This window comes from Charadrius vociferus, unplaced genomic scaffold, assembly GCF_000708025.1.
Source record: "Charadrius vociferus isolate BGI_N301 unplaced genomic scaffold, ASM70802v2 scaffold31, whole genome shotgun sequence".
Taxonomy (NCBI): domain Eukaryota; kingdom Metazoa; phylum Chordata; class Aves; order Charadriiformes; family Charadriidae; genus Charadrius; species Charadrius vociferus.
Window position 1 is genome coordinate 4,290,789 of NW_009646966.1, and position 12,265 is coordinate 4,303,053.

General features: G+C 36.7%; 1 protein-coding gene across 1 annotated transcript in view; it reads right to left on the bottom strand.

Moving 5' to 3' along the window:
• The window catches only part of CCDC132 (coiled-coil domain containing 132), a 91,972-nt gene that overhangs the window by 34,998 nt on the left and 44,709 nt on the right, over window positions 1-12,265 (bottom strand). Inside the window, exons 17-20 of the mRNA XM_009895372.1 lie at window positions 12,057-12,155; window positions 8,614-8,704; window positions 7,142-7,318; window positions 537-655 (exon numbers count right to left, since the gene is read on the bottom strand). Coding sequence (XP_009893674.1) covers window positions 537-655; window positions 7,142-7,318; window positions 8,614-8,704; window positions 12,057-12,155 — 486 coding nt within the window. The remainder of the gene's footprint in view (window positions 1-536; window positions 656-7,141; window positions 7,319-8,613; window positions 8,705-12,056; window positions 12,156-12,265) is intronic.

Here is a 12,265-nt window from a genome sequence, read left to right on the forward strand (position 1 = left end):
TGTGTATTCATGAAAATATAATATATATATTCATGTGTGTTGCTTTCTTATAAAAAAAAGAGAATATAAAATTTCAGATGACTGCCTTCAAGCTATGGAAGAATTATTTTTTTAAAAAAATCTGTACTAGTTTACTTTTTTTCTGCAAAAGCAGCAAACCAAGCCTCAAGCCATTAGTCTGCAAACAACTGCTTTTGACACAGCTTTATACGTATGCACAACAGCAGCTGTAGAAGAACCTTCAGTTATCATCTAAACTTGCTAATCAGTTTCCCCGATACCTGCTTTAGAGAGGCTTTATCCTCCTTCAAGATCTTGCTTTCTCAAGTTCTTTCGGTGATAATGATGAGGAGTTTAGCATTCCTCCCCCTTCCAGAGATCTAAGTGCTGAGCCTTTCTAAATGTGCAGGTAGCACAAGGATTATTTGATTATTATTCCATTGTCGTAGAGTATAGATTAAACAGAAAATGAACTAATTAGAGTACTTGATGAAAAGCATGTAAATGAGGCCAACGACTCACACAAGTCTCCTTACCTTTTCACAGGGGCATCTCCTGTCTGCTCATCCACATAATCTCTTTTCAACTCTTCAGGAACGTCACTGTCGCTATCATACTCTTGATATGCACTTTTTTCTTGTTCATCTGATTCATACTGTTAAAAAAAATAATTTGATTGCCATTATCTTCCTTACAATATTGTCACTTATTTAACGTGGCATTTTGGTCATTTCTTGGCTCAATCAGGATACAAATAATTTTGATGGCTGAAATGCTGCTGACAGTGCTCATTAAAAATGCAGCAGGAAAATTATACAAAGCCATTTATAAGTGCATTTCTAAACAAACTTCTATTTTCAGATGTTGATTAAGAGTAAATATTTGCACCATCTCCCAGCTACTGATAATTTTTTTGTTTTCTTGTTGCTGCATCAAGTACTTACATATCTGAGCTTTTATTATTTGCTCTACAATCTGAAAAAACAGTAATAAAACCTCAAAATGTATCCATACAGTGGCAATAAGCCAAAAAAAACCTGGCACCACACAATCCTTAATTATTAATGCAAGAAGGACTAAACCATCGCTTCACAAAAATACTTACTATATACGTTCATTTAAAAAAAAAGACAAACTCAATACCAAAAAAACAACTTGCATTTTTTTGTAAAATTGATTTTAGTACGCTCCAAAAGACATTTCTACTAGAGTCTCTCAATCACTTAACCTTTTAGAGACCAACGTCATTTTGACTAAGCATAAACATTTCAAGAAAACAATAAGCAATCAAATGCTACTACAAAAGTATAAGTATTTCTCAGGGGTACTATTACCACATAATTTTTTTTCTCTCATTTTCTTCAACTGTATGCTGTTCTATCAACATCAACAGCAAGAAGAGTAACTTTGTATACATCTGTAGGTTCTATAAACATAAACTTTGCACTCTACATGGAACAAGCAAAAACTGAAGAGCAAGCGAGGAACAGGATTCTGCAGTCCAAACTGATACACCTTTCATCATAGAGGAAAATAAAAATGACAACAAAACCCAAAACCACAGCACACACTATTATTCTCAGAAACACTCTAATTATATAACTCAACCGCATCAGTGGAATAAAACAGGATGGGGGGCGGAGGGGGAAGCTAGACCAAAAGTTTTTTCTTTTTTCCCCCCCCCCCCCGCTTTCTCAGAAAGCTTCATTAAGTTTTTGGGGCATGCCTGGGTTTATTTGCATGTGCTGGTTCTTGGTTCTGTTTTGAAACATACAGCATCCTGTATCTAGTTAAAGGCACAAGATCCCGATATTTGAAATATTTATCGAATTATCTCTCTATATAACTATATTATAGATATATCTCTATATAGATATATTATATTTATCTAATTATCAGTGAAACAATTCCTCTTTGATGGAAGAAAGCCTCATGCACCATCTGCTTCATTTGCCACAGATTCCACAAATTATTCCAGAATAACCTTAGGAAGAATGGGAAAGCATAGAAAAATTAACCATGTATACCTGCCCCGAGACGTGCCTTCTTATGCTGAGGAACAACATTTGGTGTTAATTGCATCTTTTGAAAAATAAGAAGCTTAAGTAGTTACAGACAACTACTGCCTCCAAGTACTCAGCTACATTTTTAATTTATTGAAGCTGTTTCACTGTGTTCAATCGTTGAATTGCATTTCAAATATCGCATGAGAATTATTTTCAGTTCAAGGATGGAAGGTTTAAGCCCACCCAGCGATGTCTGGAACGAATGAGGAACACAGGCTACAGCATATATAATACATTATAGGATTTCCATGTGTTGTTATTGCTAGAGTATTATTTATGTGAAGAAATACTATTCCCAAACACAGATAATAAATGCTTTTTACAATTATGAAGCCAAACATACGTATTGAAAGTGTACAACTAGGATTTTTTTTTTTTTTAGAAACCTGAAATTTGCGATCTTTTTTCACTCCAATTAAAAGCAGTGTTTAGTGTCAATTTCTTTTTCAAGTGTTCTAGGTTGCTCTGTAGTATAGGTGCTTTAGACACTTCATAAATAATGAAATAAATTTTTTCACAAGGTGAATTTCTTAGCGCAGAAGAGATTAAAGGAAAACAAATACTTGATGCTCTGTGATATAACCCTTTTTCCTGAACTCCTGTACAACTATCACAGCGTTAAGCATATACATCAGACTCCAGAATTCACTTGTGCTTGAAGAGAGAGCACAATACTTTTCCTTTGAACTTTTCATTAACATGTACGCTGCTCTGCAGTCATTTTTTCCAAGGAGGCAATAATGACACATACAACAAAGACAGTCTGTTTCCAGCATCCTTAAGAAATGGCAGTTTTAAAGGATACGACTGCTCTCCAGAGGGGAACACCAAGAAAGATACACTAAGGTTATGCCAGTCTCTCAATCATCCTAAATGCACTAAGAAATAATATTTTTTCATTCATGCACGGCAATTCCTGGCCCAGCCCCAAGCTATGCCGGTTTTTAAAGCCTACGTCGCACTATGAAAGCAGCGTACTATAAAAGTGGGAAGCCCACAGTACAAATTCAAATCAAACACAGCTCAGATAGATAGAAAAACGAATGTCATATGAGACACAAACTAAAAGAAAATGTTCAGATCGTTAGTATTCGCAGGTAAAATTTCTGCCTCATGAACATTTCAGACAAAGGAAAGCTACAATGAAAGCAGCTCAGTTTATTTAAAAAATGAGCTGAGTTCAGGCTTGATTAAGGACAAAGAGAGTCATAGTTTCTAACTTGGCTGGAACATTAGCATGGGGAATTACCACCACTTATTATGCATTGATATATAATAAATGACATGCCGATTCAATTACAACCCAGTGATCGTAAAATGATAAGTTGACTACAAATTGTTAACTACAATTCATACTGATATCTGACAGTTGACATATTAACTGTTTTAACATCAGAGCTTAAGAGAATTTTGAGAATTTATTTTTTTTACATGGAGAAATACTTATTAAGTCTCCTCAACTTCATGTTATTAATGAGCTGGAGAAGTTATTCCATGAGATTAAAATGCCCGAAGAGACCTTATAAATCCATTTTGAACATGTACAGTTTGCAGTAAAATTTTAAAGTGCTAAAAGGAATTCAGATTATCTTGTAGCAATAATCAGTTCACAAGTGTTTAGGCAATCAGCCCAAACAAAGTTGTAGGACAGTACTAAGATTCATGAAAGCTGATGAGTGTTACAAAATTGTAAGTTAACTGTATCACAACAAAGATATTTTAGGGAGCTACAAGAGACAAACATAAAGCATCTCACTGAAGCTCAAGACACAGAGCTGAGGTGACTGGATCCAGAGGCCCCTTTTCAGTTGTCCAGAAACGCAACAATTAAGCAATTAAAAAGACTTTAAAATTCTCAAAACAATCATAGAATCATAGAATGGTTTAGGTCAGAAGAGACCTTGAAGATCATCGAGTTCCAACCCCCCTGCCACATGCAGGGATATCTCCCACTAGACCAGGTTGCTCTAAGGCCAGGCTGGATGGGGCTTTAATACCTCCAGGGATGGGGCCTCAACAACTTCTCTGGGCAACCTGTGCCAGTGCCTTATCACCCTCAAAGTGAAAAATTTCTTCCTAATATCTAATCTAAATCCACCTTCTTCCAGTTTGAAGCCATTCCCCCTTGTCCTATCACTACATGCCCTAGTAAAAAGTCCTTCCCCAGCTCTCCTGTAGGTCCCCTTCAGGTACTGGAAAGCTGCTATACAGTCTCCCTGGAGCCTTCTCTTCTCCAGGCTGCACAACCCCAACTCTCAGCCTGTCTTCATAGGAGAGGTGCTCCAGCCCTCGGATCATCTTTGTGGCCCTCCTCTGGACTCACTCCAACAGGTCCATGTCTTTCCTATGTTGGGAGCTCCAGAGCTGGATGCGGTACTCCAGGTGGGGTCTCACGAAAGCAGAGTAGAAAGGCAGAATCACCTCCCTTGACCTGCTGGCCACACTTCTGATGCAGCCCTGGATACAGCTGGCCTTCTGGGCTGCGAGTGCACGCTGCCAGCTCATGTTGAGCTTCACATCAATCAGAACCCCCAGATCCTTTTTCTCAGGGCTGCTCTCCAGCCATTCTCTGCCCAGACTTGGGATTGCCCCGACCCAGGTGTAGGACCTTGCACTTGATCTTGTTGAACTTCCTGAGGTTGGCGTGGGCCCACTTCTCCAGCCTGTCCAGGTCCCTCTGGATGGCATCTCTCCCCTCCAGCGTGTCTACCTTGCCACACTGCTCAGTAAATTTGCCGAGGGTACACTTGAAATTTATACTTGAAACGTATTTCTACAGACAGCTAAAGCTTTTTGTTGTTGTTGTTTTTAATCACAAAATCATAGGGGTTTTTTGGGTTTTTTTTTTTTGTTTTTTTTTTCTTTTAACCTATTCTCCAAATGGGTTAATCTTTGGAGATAAGGAGAAAAAAATAATATACAACTGAAGACAGAAGAGGGTATTACTGACAGCAGTCTGCTTGGCAGCAGTATGACACTTGAGGCTAGCAAAAGCCATCAAAACAGTACCTCCAACATGTTTATCAGCATTTGCTACCTGATTTTTTTTAATCAAACAATTTCATGGTTATAAAAGCAAAAGCTTAGTGCAGAGGAAGTCAATATCATTTAAATTTTACTTAAGCTAGGAGAAACAGATTCTGAACGGCAAAATGTTAAAACTGGAAAGAACGAAGCAACTCTGTTCTAACTTCTGTGCAAAGTTTCCATACCTCATACAAGTGTGTAGATAAAAAGAAAAATTCCTCAACATATCCACAGCCCTCATCATATCCAGTAACCTTCTACAAGTATAAGTATTCTGCTTACAAGTCATCACACACAACTATGGGGACAGTGTACGCACTCATTTGCTAGCAGTGACCAGAATCAGAGGAGACTGAAATCATGTTCCAACAATTATTCTTTTTTGTTCTTGAGACATTATCCACTCTCAGGAGCCACCTTTAATGTCATCTTTGGAAAATAATTTCACATTTTCCGAATTATTCTACATGCAAATAGTGGCAAAAAATATCCTGCAATATTTGAGATTTATTTCTGCACTCACAGGTCATGATGGCTCTATACATTTGTTACAGAGTCAAACCTTCAGAAGAAAGCTGTCTTGGGGGGAAAAAAAAAAAAACAAACAAAAAACCCCTCCAACCCCCCCCCCCAAAGTTAAATTAATTTTCTAGTCTTTTTTCTTCAGAAAAATCTTTTAAAATGCAAAACTACACTCAAACACATACAAAAGCCTGAAATAAACTCTTCAGTAGAGCTTTCTTTTTGAAAACCTCAAAAGTACTATCGGTATCATCATTAATCCTTATTTCACTAAGGGTCATTTTAAAAAATACCTATCAAGTGGCTCCCCAGTTTCCCCAAAAGCTTTGTTTCACACTGGGTTTCTACAAAGTACTACGGAATTCTGCAGTTTTCAGCGTGCCCTGCAGTGCATTCATCTTTGCTTAACACACTCATTTGGAGTCTACGTATAAGTCTAACTGCAATAACCACGTAACTCTTCTCAGTTTACTGATACAAACAGGCAGGACATACATTCTGCTGTATTACTTGACAGGGGAATAACTACCACCAGGAAATTGGCTCCCAGCAGCTTTCTTTAAGCACGATACAACAACATTTTATGACAATCAACTGGATTTTCTTTACAAGTGACACAGTGGAAAAGAGACTGCAGCATCACCCAGAGAAGGAAAGACACCGCAGCATCACACTTGGGTGTGCGAGAGATCCAGCTGCTTTGCAACTGAAGTTCCACTGGGAAAGCAAGAAAGATGAAGCTGAAAACCAGAAATCCATTAGTGTGACAAGCTGGATTAACTAACCTTCAACAAAAAAAAAAACCTAAACCCAAACTTACCACAAAAAAAACCCTAAGAAAACATTATTCATCAAAGGGATAAACAAGAGCAAAAGTGCTAACAAAAATATGCTAATATAGCATTTAAGAGAATAATACAAACTTTTAAAGTAAAACGTATCTGACCACTGCTAGATTTTGACAGAATTCCGAAAAACAATACACAAAGTTATTTTTCAGTTTTATAGCAGATCCCACTGTAAAGCGTGTGTCCTGAGCATTTAAATTACAATTAAAAACTGCTTAACAAACATCAGATAAACCATGGCAAATCACGTAGGTGTGAACAAATAAAAAAGAAGGGGCAACCCACAATGATTCTTCCTAAGAAGCCAGAATGTCAATCCGAAAATGACAAAATCACTTCTACAAAGAAAGCTAACTTAAAAACCCGGGAAAAAACTAATTTAAGTAGAACATGTCTTGGTAGCCTTCAGGAACACTTGACTTCAGTGGAAAAAAATATTGATCCACTGCAAAACAAACTGAACTTTATAAACAGGATGCCTGGCTTTCTGGCACTGCTAAAAGCGAAGCAACCTACCTAATTAAAGGAGTAAAGTAGCTTGAGATTTTACATAGTACTGCAGTTAACTGATCTCTGTACTAAGACATTTTGCCATCCCTGATACACAAAATAAATCATCATTTACTGAGAGCAAGATTTGCTTTTCTTTTTTTTTTTTCCTCCTGAAACGCTCCATACCCCATTGGAAGCTAACACATCTTCTGTCTCATCATCTTTGCTGTCGGCCTGAATTTCAAATGGGTTTCCTCCGTTACAGTACTGCTCAAATAACGTTACTGTTGTAGAAATGGCTGAAGCAGGCTGCTTACTAGGTGACACAGATGGGGAACGTGACTGCTCCATGAACTTAAATTCCTATTAATAGAAATAAAGCACAATTTTAATCAGCAAAATAACGGTTTCAGTATTATTATTGTTCCAGTTCCATAAAACCAGAATATAACAACAAACTTGTGGACAACTGACCTGATATGAGAACTTTTTGCCAATGTTTGCTGCTTATTTAAACATGCTTTTCATGCTGGCTCAAGTTAACCTTGAAATTGGCAATCTTACACTCCTTGTCTTTCTAATTTTAGCAGGTTTTGGCTGTGACATGCAACACATCTCCTGCGTTCTTATAGTATTCTCTGTCTAAAACTAGGTGAAAACTTAGTGGTTTGGGTTTTTTTTTCACAGAAATTAGAAGTAAAACAAGACCTAAATTCTACCCAAAAATGTAGTTTTCTTTACACAAGTTACCTAGCAATTTACTGAACCTGAGATTTTTTTTCCTTAATATTTTATTTTTTAAAAGCTCATTTCAACATTTACTACTTTTCAAACCCATTACACATGAAATTGCTGATGACTGGGTGAGCACACAGACTTTTGCAAATACATAGACTAAGTAGGGCACATAAGGTATGATTTTAGACATTTTTTTCTAAAAATCTTGACTTACCTCAGTTGACATATCATTTTTATCTATTAAACTAGCTATTGATCTTCATAAATAGCAAAATGTACATTATGATTTATCTGAAGGTTTAAAGACCAAAATGTATGCAGCTAAAAGGACTGCAGTGTTAAGAGTTCCCTTTGTTTAAACGAATCAGTTACTTTCTGACATTTTCTGCTGCTCCAGTCCCTTAAGCAGTACGTATGCATTTATAATCCCATTTCTCTATTAAAACTATTAGTTCTTTTGATACTGGATGCTACTGAGGGTCCTCTTCTCTTTCCCTCTGTGCTATTATTGCCCAGTAGCCTCTTGCTTACTTCTACAGTTTACTCTACAGAAGCTGCACAATTATCTTTTGCTTGAGATTGCTCAGCTTTAGCCATTTTTTCACTTTAGTGATAGCTTTAATCATAAGCACCCACATTTCATTTGGCAAAACAGGTGAAATTCACCCACCACATGCTAAACTTCACAAAAATCACTGTAGGACAGCAGGTGAGCAATTACCTGCTTTCAGTTCGACTCACCACAGAAGACTTAACTTTAATTTTTTAGTTTCCAATATCATGAAGTGAAGTTTAGGGGGTTTTATCAGCCATTGAAAACATTTGTGCAGTAGTTCATGGATCTTACTACTTCTCAGAACACCCGGACTCTTAGCAATTAAAGTATTAAAACATTTGTATATGTTATTCACAGAACGTACATGAAGCTGCAGAATACTAAAGCTTGATTTAACAGGACAAAGTTCCCAAGTCTCATTCTCCAAAAACATTCTTAATTCTTCAAGACGGGTTCTGAAATACAACAAATGAAGACCATTAATTAGCAGCAAGAGTAAATCAGGAAGCAGACAATTATTTAACTTACACAGTGAAACACAACAAGTCACATTTGAAAACAAATATTTAACTCATTCTTTCAGCTGACAGACCATCTAAAAGCTGTGGCTACTATCACAGTGTATGTTTTATGACACCTCTGGAGAAATTCTCAAAGAATGTCAATCTCCAAAATTTGGAAACATTTTTTTGTCAAAACCATTAGAAAGTATAGAGGAACATCTATGATCATGCAGTAATCTGGACCTTTTTTCCTCTATGTGAACTGTAGAAAGCAGTATAATATATACAAATACACCATCAGCAGTACAACAGCTTCTGTGAGCCCACACAAGATAGGTGCTTCTTTCAATAAACACACTAAAGCCAAGAGGTAGCAAAGGGAGTGGAAAGAACTAATGTTCTACAGACATCTCAACTTTTCAGAGAAGAATAAAAAATGGCTATTAATCTCCTAAGCTATATTTTTCTTCATAGCTTAACTTTACCTTGGTACTAATATAGAAAACATATTAGGGAAATGTAAGCAAGCCATTACATCTCTGCATTGTTTCTGTTAGGTTTTTAATCATTAGAAAAGCCTCCATTCAGCGATAAGCAGAAATACCTTCAATAAAGGAAATCTTTTTGCACATAAGGAGGAACTCATATAGAAAAAGACAGCAATGAGTGCTTACTGAGGTCACATTGCTGTATCTTTTCTTCTTAATATATGGTACATTGGTTTGCTTAACAAGTAGCAGTTGGTAAATTATGCATTGGGTTTCTAATTAGGCAGTAACATATTCTAGAAATACTACTATTTCAATAATGAACTATAATGATCACGACAATTAAAATTTTCTTGCCTCAACAAGATGAACAATGTGTTGAATTATGACTACAGTTTGCTGTGCTTATTTAAATTCACCAGTTAAATGCAAAGAGACTTCAAGCACTGAGTACCCATAGCTTGCAGATCTTCTTGCAGTAAAGCCAACAGAAACAACAGGTAGAGATGCTGTGAAAATCAGCGTTACAGACTAAAATTCTTTGAGAGGAAGACTAAGGAGAAAGAGCCATAGAAAAGCAAACATTTAAATGCCACACAGCACCAGTTTCTGTATCATTTCAAAGCTGAAATCAAGGCACTGACAAAGTACTTGAGCAAATGCTCATCATTTTCACCAGCATACAAGCCTAAAAAGCGGCACACACAGAAGGTGATGCATTCGTTCTCTGAAAAGCTTTGGTGATCAGACACACCCTTTTACAACGGTATCAGAACAAAAAGTAAATCGCATTCCAACAACTGCCTTACTGATGTTCTCTGCCAAAAGCCCATTCTAATTTTTCAAAATAATCAACTTTTATCAAAAAAAGGCTTCATGTATGCTCTAGTATTACATTGTTCTTCTCCGCTTTTTGAATAACATGCCCAGTTCCTTCAACTGCTTTCTCTATGTTGGCAGTTCTCTAAAACACCACACTGCCCAGGAGGCCACATATGTCAAATTACAGAATCAAAGAACTAATTACTCCCAGACTCTGAGCATTTCAGCTCTATGTAGCTTTCATGTACTAATGAATCCTTAAAAGCACCAGTTTGGGTTTTTTTTAACCCTCCAATTAAATATGCAAGGGGACTGAAACTCACATTAGCTTGATCTGAAACAGCAAGATGCTTAAAGCTTTTATATAAATCAACTTGAAGGCTATAGCTGGGAGAGAGGGGTTTTTATATTTTTCCTTCTGAGGATGAAAACATCAGCCAATTAATCTTCACAATACCCATACAGCATAAAACATGTAAAAAGTATGAAAAAGTTCACATAATCTGAGTTATGTCAAGACGTACTTCATTTTATTTTCACGAGAATAACAAGAAACACTACCTTAATAAAAAACAAAAGCTATTTCAAAAAATGATTATTTCTATACATATTCCATCAATGTTCCATCAATCAAAGATAACTGAGAAAATTTGTTTCTGATTCCATAAGCTGTTAAATAGGTCCTTTAAACATAAGTAAAACCATAATGGTCAAAACAATATTTACTTAATCAAGTAAGACATTACATAGTAAGTCAGTGTAGTAAAAGATGGTTAGGTAGACCAGAACAGCTTTTCTGAACCTAGAGTTACAGGTTCAGTTTCCAAATCAGTTCGCAAAACTCAACTCAGGGTTCAGAAACGCTTTCAAGAAATAAAGATGGGTGGCACGGCATCTTAATCAACTCATTTTCTGACAAGACTTAATGTGCATCTGATTAAGCACGAAGCTTTTCAGACAACTGGAACTGAGGTCTTCATCAAATGTCCAGAAAGAAATCCTAGCTACAAATTACCAAAGGTGGAAGAAATTCCAAACCACATTCTCAGCTTCTGGATTTAGACACCATCTCATGTTCTCCTGTCATAATTTTCATACTTTATGGACTTTAGGCAGAAAGTCTCAGACCAAATGGATTTGGATGTATTAGTTGTACGACAGCTCCCATACAACAGAGGTCAACAGATCACAACTGGGAAAGTAAGAGTTTCTTAGAGCAAGGAATGCTGTGTTTCTTCTCATATTGTCCTAGGTGTTTACACCCAGAAAGAAGATAAATGCTAGATAACTAGAATGAAAGAGTTGTCAGTCATCCGAGCTAAAACATTTGGGAAATGAAGACAATTAAAACAAACAGACAGACAAGTCTTGAAGCTGTCATAGCCATATATCATATCTGAGGCCAGAGACTGCCTGCACATGACAGCACATATGACTGGCCACTGATATGATAGTAGACTTGACTGAAACATAATTAAATACCACCAGTGAAAAACTATGAAAACATGACTGAAAAGGATGGAATCCGTTCTAAACATCTCACTTGATATAAGACAAAATTGCATATATAAAAAAAGGAAAACATTTCAGAGCCACACATGATCAGCTCTTTTTACGTAATGGCACAGAAAAAGTAGTAACGATTTTGCTAGGAAGTATGAATTTCAGAGGCACTCAGACTCAGGATCCCAGGAGACAGATTAAGAGGCAGCCTGAAAACTGCTGAAATTCTACATAAAAAGTTTTCCATCTTTATCTGGCTTGCCTGCTGCAGAACTAGAGTTTGCCACAACTATAGCGGAAGCAAAGGATTCTTCACCCTTTTCCCTCCTTCAGGGTGCAGAGCCCAATTCTCATCATGAAACATATTCCACTATCTGTCAACCTCGTTGCAGGAACAATATGCAGCGGAATTCCTCTGGAAAGCATTTAAACTTAAACCCAACAAAAATAAATGCCGTTAGATTCATCCACTGCACATATAGTAGTCTCACCTGTGGTATGTTTTGAAATAGTTAACACTCTGTTTTCTGATAGATTCTTGCAAAACTTCAGACTTGCTGCCACAAAATTCTTCTCCAACTTGCATAAGCCTGTAACAATAAAAGAAACTTTAGAAATACTCATTGATTTATTAACATGGCTGTTCCAACCTGAATTACAAGCCTCAATCATTACCATGAGCTTACATGTATCTCCATAA